At 39.4% G+C, this 17,747-nt stretch overlaps 1 protein-coding gene across 5 annotated transcripts in view; it reads left to right on the top strand.

Annotated features, from left to right (window-relative positions):
- map4k4 (mitogen-activated protein kinase kinase kinase kinase 4) overlaps window positions 1–17,747 on the top strand; it is a 279,063-nt gene that overhangs the window by 207,170 nt on the left and 54,146 nt on the right. For 3 of the 5 annotated variants that reach the window (XM_087988113.1, XM_043691713.2, XM_087988114.1), the window contains exons 13-19: window positions 1,409–1,570; window positions 3,487–3,573; window positions 5,455–5,634; window positions 12,791–12,952; window positions 15,113–15,219; window positions 16,365–16,516; window positions 17,308–17,402. In XM_087988113.1, the coding sequence (XP_087844239.1) occupies window positions 1,409–1,570; window positions 3,487–3,573; window positions 5,455–5,634; window positions 12,791–12,952; window positions 15,113–15,219; window positions 16,365–16,516; window positions 17,308–17,402 (945 nt within the window). The remainder of the gene's footprint in view (window positions 1–1,408; window positions 1,571–3,486; window positions 3,574–5,454; window positions 5,635–12,790; window positions 12,953–15,112; window positions 15,220–16,364; window positions 16,517–17,307; window positions 17,403–17,747) is intronic. The other 2 variants (XM_087988115.1, XM_087988112.1) reach the window with 1 other exon arrangement.

Below are 17,747 nucleotides of genomic sequence, written 5' to 3' on the forward strand. Positions count from 1 at the left end.
ATTTATGCAATATGGAAAGTCTGACTCACCCATTGCACACAAACTTAATGAGAAGTTTACTTTTCAATTTTGTGAGCAGTTACTTGGTTCAGGTTCGGGGATATATACACTCATTGCAATTACTTCGTTTCCAACCTTCAATGCCAATATTTAACGGTGCTGCCAAAAGGTTATTTGGGGTCTCACGCAAATGAGTAATTGTGCTACATGGATTTCAGTGCCAGCGCGGTGCTTGGTATGTCAACGATAAATCAGATGAAGATCAGATTTATAAATCAGATCAGATGAAACAGCATATAACTCCACCAGTTTAAACTTGCAAAATTCAAACATAGAATCACATCTAATGTTGAACACCATTATTGAACAGGATTTTCTGGATAATTCTGTGTGCAACCAATTTTACATTGTCAATTGGCCTCAATATATGATGCATTTTTGTGCACTGAAAGCTACATACAGACAGCGTCCTATTCTTTAAGATGTATGTGCAATGTGCCTGTTTCACTTCAGGAAAATGGGTGGTAGCTATTTTCAGTTCACTTGTTAGGCTAATGCCATGACCAACCAGGGCCAGCCTGCTTGGTTTACAATTAAAATAATGGCGGACAGTTAACTGGCAATCATTACTAACTGGTGCATTCTCCATGGTAACATCTCCATCAGTCAGACATGACTTGTAAATCAATTAACACTATCCTCTCATATAGTATTAATGCTAGTTTTCCCCTTGATGTGATATTCTTGTGAATTGTCCTGATGAGTGGAAGACAAAACATTTTGATAAAATATTTCTGTTTTTCAGCAAAAATATTTAAAGCACAGCCTCATTCTGCTTGGACAAAATCCTTTTCAAATTGCATGTCATAGTATGTGTGGTTGTTTTGAAATCACATCTTAGTTCCGATGTACAGTAAATAAATTGTTTCCATTTACCCTATTTTAACTTTTGGGTAAGTGCTTAAAAGCACACTTTAAGTGCTCTATATTGTTCTCACAGCTGTATTTTCAAAAGAAAGTCATAGAAACACTTGGACAGGTGCAAATGAAATGTGTGTACTACCCTTGGCTAATTCTCCAAAAATGTTCGTTGTAAAATCCAGGAAGTGACCACAAGATGGTTGTTAATTTTGTATCTGTGATTAAGTCTTAATTATTTACACTTACTGACAAACTCCACCAAAGTGTACATTGCCTGACAGTGGAATAGCTACTTGTTCAAACTTTGTTAAACCAGTTTATAAATAATGCCATTTTTATGCAATTTCTTTTTCGATTTATAAATATGGCACATTTGAAATCAAATGATGGAAAGCCCAGAACTGACATTTGTGCCAAATTTAATTTAGGGTGAATGCAACAACTCAGTTATATGGGACCTAACTGAGCATTTTGTTTGTTTGAGTAGCAGCAGAGAAGGGAGCGAGAAGCACGAAGACAGCAGGAGCGTGAGCAAAGAAGGCGTGAGCAGGAGGAAAAGCGAAAATTGGAGGAACTGGAACGCCGAAAGAAGGAAGAGGAAGAAAGAAGAAGGGCAGAAGAAGAAAAGAGGCGAGTGGAGAGAGAGCAGGTGATTTTTGTTGTCGCTCTTCATTTACTTAATACAGAGCCAAGAATTTGCTGTCCCAGTTATCAAAATGATATTCTGTGTGCTAGTTTGAATTTATTCTCCTCATTTTGCTGCATGAGCAATAGTTTGGGTCCATAAATTTCTGTATGACTGTTGACCATACTACTCGATGACTGGCAAGATATATCCAAGCAAACTGAAACAAACAATGCCTCATTCTTTCACTGTTCTGATAGAGCAAAACATGTACCTCATTCATTCTCCCACCTAATGGTATAACTGAGAGCATTCAAAAGCATAGCACAAGTAATTTGGCAGCACATTGTCCATTCCCATTTCATTTCTCATTCACTGTGTTCCTCACTACTTCATTCTCTGTCTTTCTCCACTGTTCCTACTCCCCATCTGTCTTGCATCAGAGCTCAATCTTTCCACAGCGTTTGTGTTGAGTGGTTCAACATTGAAGACATCAGATGTGAAATTTATAACCCTTTTGATGTTTCCTTTTAAAAAATTTTAATGGTCAAAAATTTTAACACAAGTGGATGTGGCGAAATTCAAATTTCTGTGGTGAATCTGGGTTTTTTTTATGACTTATATCCTCTAGTTTGCAGTCATTTAAAAACCATGAAGCAGGCTTGGCATAATTTAAACTTTGCCGCTTCAAATCCTGTTTGATATCCCTTAACACTAGGTATTTCACACTTGCTGAGCCAAATTAAGCTGAGAATAGCATTAGAAAAAGATATGAATAGTGTTGCCTTTTTGTATTCATTAGCAATTTATCAGTACATCTTGTTGGTGCTTGCCAAATGTCTAAATAATCACTAAAGCATGATCCTCTGAGTGTAATCGCTATTATTTTGAGGGCATATCATTTAAATGCTGATATAGTCAAATGGGAGATGTGGTATTGTATTTCAATAACTTAACTTCTCTTGTTCAAGGGCATTGCCATGATAAGACTTAGACTGGTTATTTTACTACATAGAGCCTTGGTGAGAGTGCATCTGAATTATAAGTTTTGGTCTCCTTATACTTGTCATGGTGGGAGTACAGTGAAGGTTCGCCAAATTAATTCCTGAGATGGCAGGTTGTTTTTGGAGGAAACATTAAATAGATTAGGTATTTCTGGAGTTCAGGAGAGGTGATCTCATTCAAATGTACAAAAGTTTACAAGGCTTGACAAAGTAGATCTGAGAACTATACTATCCCTGGCACATGGAACTAGAATAAGGAGAGGCTGCCTCAGAGTAAGGGGCAGGCCATTAAGGAGTGAGGAGGAGGCATTTTTTCATTTAAAAGATGGTAAATCTTTGGACTTTCCCGCCATAGGGAGCTAGAAAGATTCAGATGTTTTTGTTCAAGAGCTTGATAGTTTTTTTTAATATTAAGGACAATAAGGGATACAGGAATAATGCAGGAAAATGGTGTTGAAGCCTTGATTTCATTGAATAGCAGAATGCAAAGGGCATATTACTTCTCTTTCTTATGTTCTCCAATCACAATTGTTGTACGTTCCCTAGCTTTCAGGTCTTGTGGCCCAACAATTGTATAATTATCAAGGAACAACATGGCTTAAGGAATGGCTTTCAATAGAATTAGAGAGACCTTATGCAAAAGTTAATTGTGTGCCAGGTAGTTTGTGTATCTTCGCTTTTTTGACTAACTCTGGGGTATAGAGAAGAAATGTTGTGTTAAAGTTGTGTTAAAAAATAAACAACAATTATACCTTTCTGACAAATGGCAACTGAATGTTTTTCACAGCTTATTCAATAGTGCCTTCAGGATGAGTTCAATGAAGCCTTGTACTTTTGCAAGGTCAGGGAAGCAGTCCCTCAGAAGAGGTGTAAATACACAATTTCTAGTTTAAACTTGTATTTTGTTTACACATTATTGTGTAATTTTTGCAACAGGAGTACATCAGACGTCAGCTTGAAGAGGAGCAACGTCATTTGGAAATTCTTCAGCAACAGTTACTTCAAGAACAGGCCATGTTATTGGTAACTTGTTCGCTTAGTTGTCTGACTGACAGTTTCACTGCTGCCTTAGTTCACTGTGTCATAATGCTTATGTTTAATAGCCAGCTGATCAGTCTATTGGGGGGTTAACATAATAGTCCAATAGCTCAACAAAATAGCCTCAGCACACAATTGTCATTGAATTGTATGACAACAATTCAGTGCTTTCTATCACAAACTGGAAATGTAAGGGCAAACAGAATTAAATGAATGTCACTGCTTTAAATACAATCTTTTCTGTGGAAGAAATCAAATCATTAAAATTGTAGGCTAATATATAATTAAACACCAGCCTTTCTCTCCTAGAAAACCTGGTTTGTCATTGTGATGTATGAGCAAAATTTTAAAGCACATTTTTCTGTTCTCCCAAAACTAGCAGTACTGTACTTTAGGTTTGTATGGATGGGTTATAATATGTTCATTTGGATTGTACAGGTCCCCTTCATAGGCATTCATTCCATTACATGCTACAAATTTGTCACCTTTACCCCCACCTCCATTCACCTATTGCACTCTTTGCTACTTTCTCCCCAGCTCTTCTCTCTCCCTACCTCCCCCCCCCCCCAAACCTCTCACCCTTCGAGGCTCCCAGCCTCATTCCTGATGAAGGGCTCTGGCCCGAAATGTCGATTCTCCTGCTCCTCAGATGCTGCCTGACCTGCTGTGCTTTTCCAGCAACACACACGCGACTCTGATCTCCAGCACCGGCAGACCTCACTTTCTACCATTTCGTTCATCGCAGCCTGCCAATGTGAAAATGTCCAGTTTGTCTTGACTCTCTACTTCATGTCTGGATTGACTGTTTAAGTTAGTGTATTAGACCAATTCCATGAACCCTTATCTTGTCTATTTAACTTGATTGTGGCATCTTATCAAATGCTTTTGATAATACGCCATCCACTGGTTCTGTTTTACCTATCCCTATAGATATGTCCACAAAAATAAACTCTAATAAATTTGTCAAAGCAGTGTTTCCCTTTCATAAAGTGATGTCGATTATGGTCATGCTGTGATTTTCTAAGCATATCTTTCTAAGTACATTTGATAAGGTACCTCACGGCAGGCTGGTACAAAAGGTTCATGAGTTCCATGGTTAGCTGGCTAGATGGACACAGAACTAGCTTGGTCATAGAAGACTGATAGTAGTGGTGGAAGAGTGCTTTTCGGAATATATAGTAGGAAGGAAAATGTAGGTGGGAATTGGTCAGATCTTAGTCTGAAGTTCCTCCGATAATTTTCCATTACTGATTTTAATAGCTTTTCGTTTCTCTAATTAGCCACTTGTCTAATGTGTGTCTTCTGCTGTGAAGACTGACACAAAACATTTGTTTAATGTTTGTCTTTTTCCACATTTTGTGATGAGGCATACAGTGGTTCATAATTTTGTTACTTAAAATCAAAGCCTCTTGTTTAAAAAACACAACCTATCAAAATGGGAATGCCTGAAATTGAATATGATTTTCCTGAAGTAAAATTCCACCACTACTACATTAACTTGTTTTGTATATGGCACTGAGTTTTTTCTCAGAAAATTTGAAACCATTGTTTGTTGGAAGTTTGTGAATTTTCTAATCCACAGCCAATTACTGATGTGATATCATAATGTTTGAGACTGTGCTTTTGGCTGACACTAAAAAATTCTCTGTGAACCAGCTACACGTTCACAACTGTTGTACATTCATGGCTGTGGTGTAAATTATGCTTTAGGTGACTTTGAAGTATATAAGTTGCCTAATGAAGTGTTTCAGCCACTGTGAAAACTTAGTTACATGCTGTTTTTTATGGAATTTGTAAAACTATCATATTCCAAGCCACATTATAAATTAGAAACTGTAACTTAATACATGTACCATGTTCTTAAAGGAATACAAGTGGCGTGAAATGGAGGAACAGCGACAGGCTGAGAGATTGCAGCGTCAGTTACAACAGGAGCAAGCTTACCTTCTATCTCTCCAGCACGATCACAGACAGCAAGAGAGGAATAAACCTTATCAGGCACCAGAGCCTAAATCTCTCTTTGAAGCAACAGATAGAAGTAGAGAGGTAAGAGGACAGATGTTCATCAGATGTTTGTCATAAAAGTAGGCTGAGAGAAAAATGTTCAAACATTTTAGACATTGCAATTGACATTAACTTCAATTAAGCACTGTGACCTAACTGTTTTTTACTATCTGGCTGCCATTACTTTCCACTTTTATACTGAAAATAAGTTACAACTACAGGGTCCCTGACTCGTTAATGCCTGTACTTGTGAACGAGATCCTACTGTGCTGTTAATTTTAAGAATCAAACCTGCAAATGTCCACTCAAACTTAGAATCATAGAACCCCTACAGTATGGAAGCAGGCCATTCAGCCCAATGAATCCACACTGACCCTCCAAAGAGCATCGCACCCCCTTACCCTCTCCCATGGTTAACCCACTCAGCCTGCACATCGCTACATGCTATGGGCAATTTAGCAAGGCCAATCCAACTCACCTACACACTTTTGGACTGTGGGAGGAAACTGGGGCACCCAGAGGAAATCCACGCAGACACGGGGAGAATGTGCAAACTCCACACAGACAGTTGCATGAGGCTGGAATTGAACCCAGGTCCGTGGCACTGAGAGGCAGATGTGCTAACCACTGAGACATTGTGCCGCCCTTGTGAGGTGTACTGAACTGTACTGCATTCCAACTTGCATACAAATCGACTTAGGTTCTACTGCTGAGTACATTCCTATTTGTAACTTGGGGTCTGTCTGTACAAACTGTTTGAGAAATATACCTTTTCACATGCTCTAATCAGGATGTTCCTAACTACACATTCCTATTCTCTAAATGGAGTCAATTTAGGTCAAGGGACAGTACAACGAGATCTAGGTGTTCTTGTACATCAGTCAATGAAAGCAAGCATGCAGGTAGAGCAGGCAGTGAAGAAAGCTAATAGCATGCTGACCTTCATAACAAGAGGAATTGAGTATAGAAGCAAAGAGGTCCTTCTGCAGCTGTACAGGGCCCTGGTGAGACTGCACCTGGAATATTGTGCGCAGTTTTGGTCTCCAAATTTGAGGAAAGACGTTCTGGCTATTGAGGGAGTGCAGCGTAGATTAACGAGGTCAATTCCTGGAATGGCGGGACTATCTTACGCTGAAAGATTGGAGTGACTGGGCTTGTATACGCTTGAGTTTAGAAGGCTAAGAGGGGATCTGATTGAGGCGTATAAGATTATTAAAGGATTGGACACTGGAGGCAGGAAACATGTTTCCGCTGATGGTTAAGTCCCGAACCAGAGGACACAGTTTAAAAATAAGGAGTAAGCCACTTAGAACAGAGTTGAGGAGAAACTTCTTCACCCAGAGAGTGGTGGGTGTGTGGAATGTTCTTTCCCAGAGGGCTGTGGAGGCCAAGTCTCTGAATACTTTAAAGAAAGAGTTGGATAGAGCTCTTAAGGATAGTGGAATCAAGGGTTATGGGGATAAGGCAGGAACAGGATACTGATTGAGGATGATCAGCCATGATCATAATGAATGGTGGTGCTGGCTCGAAGGGCAGAATGGCATACTCCTGCACCAATTGTCTATTGAACTATCTGTGAAAGAAATTTATATGCTGAAACTTGCTCTAATGGAACAAAAATTGTATTGAGATTAAGTTCTAGATGAAAGGTGATTCATTGTTTTGAAAGTGGATAATTCTTCAAAATGACTGATCAGATTTATCTGTATGTACACGAATTATTAGCACCCCACTTCCAATTCCACCTTAAGCATCTATCTCTTTTACTTCTTACCATTCGAAAATTGTCACTCAAATTTGGGTATTGGAGCTACATTTTTCAGCACCCAACTGGCCTTGGAAAGCAGAGTCTTAAAATAAAGTGGCTGGCCTTCTTGCTTGACCCAAACTGACTCCCATGTTATGGTGGAGCTCTCACTGCTATTTAATGAGGCAGTGTAGCCCAGCAGCTTTGGCAATGTGAGTGCTATCGGGTGAGAAAGTGGAAGTATTACCCTCGGGGAATCCCCTGTGTTCCAAGGAAACACACACCTAAGTCAGAGGGTGACAGTAAAGTCTCCCAACTTTACCCTCACCCTCTGACTTCTATAAACTGGCCCCACCATCACACTGGAGCCTCCTGAACATGTTTGTCCAAAATATTAGAGTGGTCACTGAGCATGGGCTCTGACTTTCCTTCCTTGAGGACTGGCTGTAGTCTCTGCAGTGGCAGTCTCGATCTTGATGCTTCTGGGACTACAGAGCTACTTGTCAGGTTGGCAATTCATGAAGATAAGACGTTTGCCCAGCTGAGGTTGGATATTCAACTCTAAAGCAATAAAGGCCGTCCCTAGCTTATTGTCACTTCTGACTTGAGTTGGCCGACTGGATACTAATTTTCCTGCTGTGTTTTGATGACGTTTCTGGCTCAGTTGACAGCAGTCTTTTATCTCTGAGAGTCGGAAGATTGTTGGTTCAAGTCTTAATCCGAAGACATGAATGGGCAAGTATAGATTGACGTTCCAGTCTTATGTGCCAGGGATGTTGAAATGTGATGTTGAACTTGAGGCCTTCCCTGTCCTCTTTGGACAAAAGAGAGCCAATATACTACCTGAAGATGAGCATCAGAATTGTCCTAGCATCACAGCCAATACTTATCCTCAATTTGTATGACAAAAACAGGTGATTGTATTTTTGTCACATTGTATTTGTGGGAGCGTGCTTTATGCAAATTAGCTCCTGATTCCTCCATTGCAACAGTGATTACACTTCAAAAAAGTACTTAACCTCAAAATCCTTTCTATGTAATTTTCAGAAGTCATGAAAGGAGCTTCATAAATACAAGGACATTGGTTAGGCCACTGTTGGAATATTGCATGCAATTCTGGTCTCCTTCCTATCGGAAAGATGTTGTGAAACTTGAAAGGGTTCAGAAAAGATTTACAAGGATGTTGCCAGGGTTGGAGGATCTGAGCTACAGGGAGAGGCTGAACAGGCTGGGCTTTTGAGGGGTGACCTTATAGAGGTTTTCCAAAATTATAAGGGGCATGGATAGGATAAATAGACAAGTCTATTCCCTAGGGTTGGGGAGTCCAGAACTAGAGGGCATAGGTTTAGGCTGAGAGGGGAAATATATAAAAGAGACCTAAGGGGCAACTTTTTCATGCAGAGGGTGGTATGTGCATGGAATGAGCTGCCAGAGGAAGTGGAGGCTGGCACAGTTGCAACATTTAAAAGGCCTTTGGATGGCTTTACGAATAGGAAGGATCTGGAGGGATATGAGCCGGGTGCTGGCAGGTGGGACTAGATTAGGTTGGAATAGCTAGTCGGCATGGACGAGTTAGACAGATGGGTCTATTTCCATGCTATACGTCTGTCTGACTTTATAAGTGTTTTTTTTAATATATAGTTCATCAAGCAGCAGTTATATAAAACCTTTCTAGGGTTTTCCTCACGAGAAGTTGAGAGTCATAAATCCAAATACAAGATCATCACAGCTCTCTGTTCTCTGTGTAATGCCAGGATAAGTTATTGGATATTGGCAAGAAACCAGGCTCTTCATTCGTTTTTAATTTGTTCCCCTCTTTCTGTCAAAATTGCTGAAACTAGTTGAAGCACCACTGCCAATTGCTCGGCTGAACTTATTGCAACAGACGAGGCAGTGGACTGACCAGTTTGACTCCATGTAAAGATTTTCTCTGTTCATGTTTTTTTTGTTTGCCTGTGTCTTCCTGCCCTCCTGTCGTTTCATAAAAATACATCTTGATTCTGGTGGGTCTTCACAGCCAGTTGTACTAAGGCTAATTACATTGTACTTCTAGGCAGAGAAGGTGCTGTGGAAGAAACTTGACTAAATATTTTACAGAATGTTGCAGATTGTACGCATTCAGACATGGGTTGTTGAAGTTGGAAAGCGTACTTGTTTATGGTGGTGATAGAGTTCTGGTCACGCAGGATTCTTTGCTCTGAATGGTGTTGAGTTTCTTGAGTGTTGAAAGTGTGGTCATCCATGCAAATGGACAGTACTGCATCATATATCTGACTGGTACCTTGGAGATGGTGGAAGGACTTTAGTTAGGCAGGAATAAAGTCACTCATCACAGATATTCCAGCCTTGAGTGCAGTTGTAACCGGAATATTAACGTGGTTGTGCCAGTTTACTTCGGTACCAGTGAAGTAGTTTGTGCACCTTTAGAGTATATGACATCAGTCACCAGTTATTCTATTTCATTTGAAATGTTCTCACTGATGTACAGTGGAAACCCGATTTCTGAACGTGATGGGCAGGCAGTATTTTGTTCAGATAATCAGTAATTCGGAAAATCGATTTAAATGCCTTTCCTCTGGGTCTCGGAGTTTTTAAAGTCTGCTCCCCATTTCGGAGACTGCAGCAGCACAGTGCACGAAGCCCCACCCCCGATGCTGCCCCAACCTGGTCCCACCCCGTCACCCACCCCTGCACCCAATCTGGTTAAACCCCGCCCCTACCCCTCCAAACCCGGTCCCAACCCAGACCAACCCCACCCCCCCCACCTCAAACCTGGTCCAAACCCGTCCCTGCCCTCACCCACCCCCCAACCTGGTCCAAACCTGCTCCCACCCGGTTAAACTCTACCCCCGCCCCCCCCCCCCCCCCCCCCCCCCCCCCCCCCCCCCCACCCCCCCCCCCCCCACCCGATCCGAACAGCCCCACACACAACTTTTTAACTGCAAATTTTTGACAGGTTCCATGTTTGCCCTGCACAGGACAATGTTGGAGAGACTATTCCTAGCAGTTGGGGTGGGGGTTAGGGTTCACCCCTCTGTAGAACTCCAGGGAAGGTGTGAGGGGAGAGAGAGAGAGGACGGGCAGTCAGTTATTTGGAGACGGTGCCTGTTTAATCACTGTAAACAAAAGATGTGATCACTGTTAAAAACACGTCTTTGTAATGTTTCTATCGGGATCTTGTGATCTCCTTCGGATGGTCCGATTTTCGGATAATTGGTATTCGGATAATCGAGGTTCCCCTGTGTCCTAAGTATTCTGGAACATTTCAAACCCTATGAATACTTAACTAAAAGAACAATGGGGGTAAGTACAGTGGCTCAATGGTTAGCACTGTGCCTCACAGCACTAGGGATCCAGGTTCCATTCCACCCTTGTTCGACTGTTTGTGTGATGTCTGTGCATTCTCCCCATGTCTGCATGGTTTCCTCCAGGTGCTCTGGTTTCCTCACACAGGTTAGGTAAATTGGTCTTGCTAAATTGCTCATAGTGTGCAGGGATGTGCAAGCTAGTTGGATTAGCCATGGGAAATGCAGGGATAGGGGTAGGGGATGGGTATGGGTGGGATGCTGTTCAATGGGTTGCATGGCCTGCTTTCACACTGTTGGTATTCTCTTATATAATTCGATAATAATTAATATTGATGTTTAAAATGAGTGAAAGTTCAAAGTAACCATACCAATCTAACCTACATAGGTTTGTTACATATTTTAGTCACAAAACTGAACAAATTTAAAACATAGCTGTGTCTTTTATCTCAAAGTAATTCTTATTTGTTAGCCTATGTTTGGATTAGCTTGTAATTAGAAAGTAATAAAACCGTAGGTTTGGCCTAAACTTTGGCTGTTCTTCCTTATAGAACATATTTAATCAGAATCAAACAGAATATAATTTAATTCCTCACTTGCTTAATTAAATCAATCATATTGAAATATAAGGAGAAAGTGAGGACTGCAGATGCTGGAGATCAGAGCTGAAAATGTGTTGCTGGAAAAGCGCAGCAGGTCAGGCAGCATCCAGGGAACAGGAGAATCGACGTTTCGGGCATAAGCCCTTCTTCAGGAAATTGAAATCCTCATTGAAATATAACCCAATCCTACAGTATTTTATTGCCAAGTCAAGTGGTGAGTCTGTTATTTGACATCACTTGATGAATGTGGTGGATCCTTTCATCACTTTTTTAACTTTCTAAAAGCCCAATAGCTAGCTAAATTAGATTTGTCCAGTTTTTTCCTTGGGCATGTCTTATGCATGCAATCTTCCACACATTTGCTTAGATTCCAGTATCGTTATGGTCCTGAAGGTGAGCAACTTGTGTGTTCAGGTCTTCATTATGGCAGCCAACCAGCTGTCAGTGTCTGTGAACTTTTATCACGTCCAGCGTATGTATTGGTTAATGTAACAATGACTAACCCTCATCAACCGAACATTGATATCTAGGGCAGGAATTTCAGGAACATATCTAGTGAGATTGCGCACTGAAACTCGAGAAGTGAAAGGAGATGATGTCGGACTTGTGCAAGACACTTATTGGACGTCAGTGGAATATTCCGTAAAGGACATTAGTTAATGTAATTTTGGCAAATGTAACTCCACAACCTTTTTTTTAAAAAAAGTTAAGCAGAAAGTTCTAGACCATTTAGTCTAATATCATTAGTGGGGAAGATGCTAAAGATATAAAAGACATGATAACAGAACACTTGGAAAGCAAGAAAAAGATTGCTAAATGTTTAGATTTTAAACATTCCAAAGTATATGGAGAAAAAGTGGGAATATGGCATTGAAACACATGATCAATCATGATCTCTTTGGGGGATAGATCCAATGGACCTTTCTTGCAATGCTGTCCAAGTGTACTATATCCTCAGGTATGGTATGGAGACCAAAACACACTACACTGGTATTGTCTAATCAAAGTTCTACTTATTGGTAACAAGAGTTATATAACTTTAATAATGCAACCCCCCGCCTCCGCTCCTTAAATAAAAGCTGACGTGTCATTTGTTTTCCTAGTTACTTGCTGCACCTGCAGATGAACTTCAATTTGTGTTCAAGGGTACATGTGGCCTTCTGAATCCCAGCATTTACAAATGCCTCTCACTTCTTCTGGGAGAAAGAAATAAAATCTGCTTTTCCATTTTCCAACACAAAATGGTTGATTTCACACTTTGCATTTTACTCCAGCTGCTGCCATCTCATCCAGTCATTTCACCCATTTATATCACTTTGCAGATTCAGCTGTCTACGCCTAACAGCTTATTTTACCCTTTTGTGGTCACTTAACTCAAATTACACTTTGGACCTTTCAATCTGTGTGATGAAGCAGCATTTGTGATAAGTATGCTAAGCCTCCAGGGAATTTATGCATGCTTAATGATCTATCTTGTGATATTTCTATTTTATCAGACCAATTTCTCTGGGAATGCATGTACTAAATTTTAATCTTGTGTCCAGGTTGATGACAGGTTCAAGAAGAGTAACCAGGGTTCACCTCAAACACAATCAAAACAAAATAGTAAAATTTTGGAGCCTCCAGTGCCTTCTAGATCAGAATCATTTTCTAACGGAAGTTCTGAATCCAATCCAGCTGCATTGCAAAGGCCCATGGAGTCACAGGTACAGATCAAGAGCAGTATGTACATTAAGATGTTTGACACACTGCTGCCTGAGGGTAATAATTTGTACACATTAGGCAGGTGATTTATTTTTAAATGATTGGCATCGCATTTCTAAAACAATCATTCCTCCACTTGCGATGCTCAGCATCGGCCGTGTGCATCATTTATAAGGTTTACTGCAGGTATTCACCCAATCTCCTTTGTCAGAACTATCCAAACCCATCTCCACCACCATCTGGAAAGGCAGGGGCAGCAGATGCATGAAACTACCACCACTTAAAAGTTCCCCTCAAAGTCACTTATCATTCTGACTTGGGAATATTTCGATGCATCCTCAGTGTTGTTGTGTCATAATCTTGAGACACCATCCCTGTTGGCATTGTGGGGATATCAGCTGCACGTGGCCATTACAAGTAGGCAACAAATGCTGGCTACATTCCTGTGAATGATTAAAAGAATTGTGTAGACTGATGGCAGCTTCTGGAGGTTGCTGCTGGTCTTGGCCTTGGTAATGTATCTGTTCCTCCTCCATTTCTGTATTTTTAAACAAAAATTACTTCCAAAGGTTATTTGTGGAATTCTCTGATCATTTGTTCTAAGTTTATTTGTCCAAATAATGCTACCTACTGATTAAAATTAGCCTGGATGTTGGACAGTTAATGACTTCTGATGTTCCACTTCATTTAAGTACCTGAAAACCATTTTACATCACATTTTACTTTGAGCAGATTTTATGCCAATTACATTTAAAAATAGATCATTCTTCGAACAGCATATTGTATCTGTAATGCTGCATGTGAAATGATTTCTCAAAATGTAATGGAAAATATGCTGAGTTCTGGGACATAACAGAAAGTCTGAAGGTGCCTGTAAGAGTAAGGACTGGATAGAAGGATATATGTGTTGATTGTCAAAGAGTTATAAATTACCGTTCCTAACAAAATTTCTGGTGCCTGATTCGGTAGCTCTTATGGAGAATTTCACAATATTATAGAGTTGTCACAGTTTAATTATGAATTCTGTAATATAGTTTCTAGCTTTGTTAATGTCTAAAAACAAAATGTGAATTTCATCCTTTTAATGTCTTATTGACTTAAGTACAGCACTTAACAGCAAATGCAACTGAATTAATTTCCCGTTAGAGTAGTAGTATCATTGTATGAGGGATTGAGGAGATTGTTCACACAAATTCCACAAAGTCAAACAGAAGTCATAGTGGATTCACAAAAATGATGATCACTTGTTTGCAGTGGATTTGAATGTCAGAATAGTTTTGAGCTGAACTCTGGTGCTCAAATATTTTAATTAAACAACTGTCCATCTCCTATTATTCCAGAATTTACTTGAGCCAACATCATTCAAAATAAATTTTCTTAACTGCTGTGGGCGGCATGGTGGTAACAGTGGTTAGCACTGATGCCTCACAGCGCCAGAGACCCAGGTTCAATTCCCATCTCAGGCAACTGTCTGTGTGGAGTTTGCACATTCTCCCCGGTCTGCGTGGGTTTCCTCCGGGTGCTCCGGTTTCCTCCCACAGACACAAAAATGTGCAGGTTAGGTGAATTGGCCATGCTAAATTGCCCGTAGTGTTAAGTGAAGGGGTAAATGTAGGGGAATGGGTCTGGGTGGGTTGCTGTTCAGAGGGTTGGTGTGGACTCGTTGGGCCGAAGGGCCTTTTTCCACACTGTAAGTAATCTAATCTAATCAAACTTTGAAATCATTGAAAACTTATTGGAGATTAGTCTACTATGGTGTTGATAAAAATAGTTGGAAATGATTTGTTTCCAGTTAAGTCAGAATAATTATTTAAAAATATAAAATATTTTACTTTTAGTATCTCTGGTATCTGTTGCTGAGAAATTAATGTAGATTATTTTGAAGATTGTTTGTGTTAGTTTTGAATAATATGACAGATCTAGTATAGTCTCTTCTGGCATCCTGATTGCAATTTTTTGCAGTTTTATGTCCTACATAGTTCATTTAAGAATCTGTATTTTTAACAGGTTATTTTTCTTCTTTAATTTTAACACCATCAATTCTTACACCATATCATCATCATTTTCATCTGGGTGTTTGGAATCATTTCCGTAAATATTAAAGGTAAATGTTATTTGATTTACCAGTATAGCTATAATATTGATATTTCTGTTGCTTTAAGGTTCCAATGAGAGCAACACCTCGATCTCCTGTATTGTCGCGTCGAGATTCTCCATTGCAAAGCAGTGGTCAACCAAGTGTTCAAACTGGTCCAAAAAGTTCCACAAGGTATGGATCTTTACTGTGTTTAATAGTTTAAAACAGGAGCATATTCATTAAGAAAAACTGCCCACAAACAGCAGACATTTATAAAACATGACTGTACTGTTATTACTTCTTAGGACATGCGGAACTCAGTCACAGACAATGTTGTAACTAGCTTCCGCTTCTTTCTCTAAAGAGGAAAATGAGTTGGCTCTAAACTAATTGCCTTTTTGTTCTGTTAATTCCTTGTAAGTTTTATTAACAGCTGATGAAGGAAACAATTTGTGAATTCATTAAGTCACAACCATGCCAATTTCAAACTGTACAGAGACCCAAGAAAGGGAAATATGCAAAATAAAATTAGCATAGCGAAGCAGAGCAGTAATGTTGACAAATAGGTAGAATGCCATTGTCTTTAATTTCCTTCCCAATAAATTGTTGCAATAAATTGCTCATTGGTGATATTCACTAGAGTTTACCACTGGAGAAAATCTGTAGAAAAAAATAATTTTAACTTTTGAGCAAAATGAAACATGCAAAAAAGATGTTCACTGATAGATGCTGTAACTAGTCGTCTGTCTGCCCTCTGCAGAGCAGTATACATCATGACTCCTGGTAACCATCACAATGTACTAGTTTCAGATGGCACATTGATCACCCATAAGAGAGAGTTAAGGAGAGGAGACATTTGCAAGAAAAGTTGTGACTAGGAATATTTAAAAATAAATTAATTTTGTTTTGGCTTTCCCAATCTTAAGAAATACTATGTATTAAGGAATATATGAATTATTTGCATTTCAGTATAGTACTTCTAGCATTTTCTGGTTTTATTTCAGAATTTCAGCATTTGATGTGTTTTGTTTTTGTATCATTAAATACTGCATTTAGAGTCTCATTTGCTGAGAGTGAATTGGTAAAGATGGTTCAGTATCAGCAGGTTTGATTATACCAGCTGTCTGGGAGTCTTAGCTGTTGTTAAAGAATGAATTGATTAAATATTTGAGTTTCTAGTACGCAATTTTTCCTTCATTTATTGTGTGCTCTTAATGACCTAATGGTTGTATTCTAAAACTATGACTGCTTTATATTGATTTAATCTGTGAATTTTATGTTGCGCAGGCCACCTGTGAAGAGCTGAAGCTTTTTATTTAAATACATTTCTTCTGTAGCAATGTAGAGCCCAGGCTGTTGTGGGAGAGGGTGGAGAAACTCGTACCAAGACCAGGCAGTGGCAGTTCCTCAGGCTCCAGCAACTCTGGCTCACAGCCAGGATCTCATCCTGGCTCTCAAACTGGATCTGGTGAACGCTACAGGCTACGATGTGAGATTTTCCTTTCTGAATTATTTAAGTGCATTGTACACTGCTTTGCTCTTTGTTTCCTTGAAGAGCAGATTCCCTTGGTCATATTGGCTTTAAAGAAGAGGATGAAAAGTTCACCAAGTGAATGTAGTTATGGCTTTCAGATGGTTGGTTTTAGTTACACTTTTTACATTGAAGAAGAAACCTGTAGACATGCACTGCTGGTTACTCTAATGTTAGAGACTCTCTAACATTTAATACTTGCATGCAAAGGAAATTAGTTCTCTTTCAGTAGTAATCACTTTTATAAACAATTGTTTATTGTTAATATTTTTGTCAACACAGTAATTGCATTCAGTTTAAGCCACTATGTCAGGCTGTGAAATAAATGTGTACAAGTACTGCAAAAGTTTAAAAATCAGCAAAAGTTTAACTGCATATCATGATATTGACGTGGCCCAGATTCAAATTTGTAAATCTGCATGATTTTCAAACTGTTATTATAATGTTAGTTAATTTCATTTTTGTGCCTTTAGCTGCTTAGAATTTACATGTTTGTGTGCTTGCTTAGAAATCTTGAAATTTAGTGCTTTAGTACTTCGATTTTTGAGTCAAAAAGTATGGTGTGGAAAAGCACAGCTGGTCAGGCAGCATCTGATGAGCAGGAGAGTCAATGTTTTGAGCATAAGCTCTTCTTCAGGAATACCTGACTGGCTGTGCTTTTCCAGCGCCACACTTTTTGACTGTGGTCTCCAGCATCTGCAGTCCTCACTTTTTCACTTAGATTTTTGAACTAACTATTTTATTTACAGCGTCATCAAAGTCTGAGGGTTCACCATCCCAACGCCATGATAATCTTAACAAGAAACCAGAGGAGAAAAAGGACTTCAGGCCAAGTAGACCAGCTGTAAGCTTTTAAAGCTCACTTACTTGTAAATACTTATATCACATTTTCCAAACTGCAGTCCGTATAAACTTTCTTGAACAAACTTCATACAAATTAAATTTTGAATTAATTTTACATTTATGACACATCTAGTTCTTTGAATTCAAGTTTATGGATTTGCATGTTCCCAATTTGATATTGAAAGACATTTTATGAAATTATTTGTCACAAGTATTATTGTAGCAAATATATTTCCTCTTTTTAGAAACAAAATAATATGGTAGAAGTTTATGTTTGTTTATGGTGGTTTTTCTTCTCTTTCTCCTCCCCTTGAACCCTGTTGATTTGACCAATGATGGCTAATGA

This window comes from Chiloscyllium plagiosum, unplaced genomic scaffold, assembly GCF_037043375.1.
Source record: "Chiloscyllium plagiosum isolate Xiang-an unplaced genomic scaffold, Cpla_swu_hap1 HiC_scaffold_6, whole genome shotgun sequence".
NCBI classification, from domain to species: Eukaryota; Metazoa; Chordata; class Chondrichthyes; order Orectolobiformes; family Hemiscylliidae; genus Chiloscyllium; species Chiloscyllium plagiosum.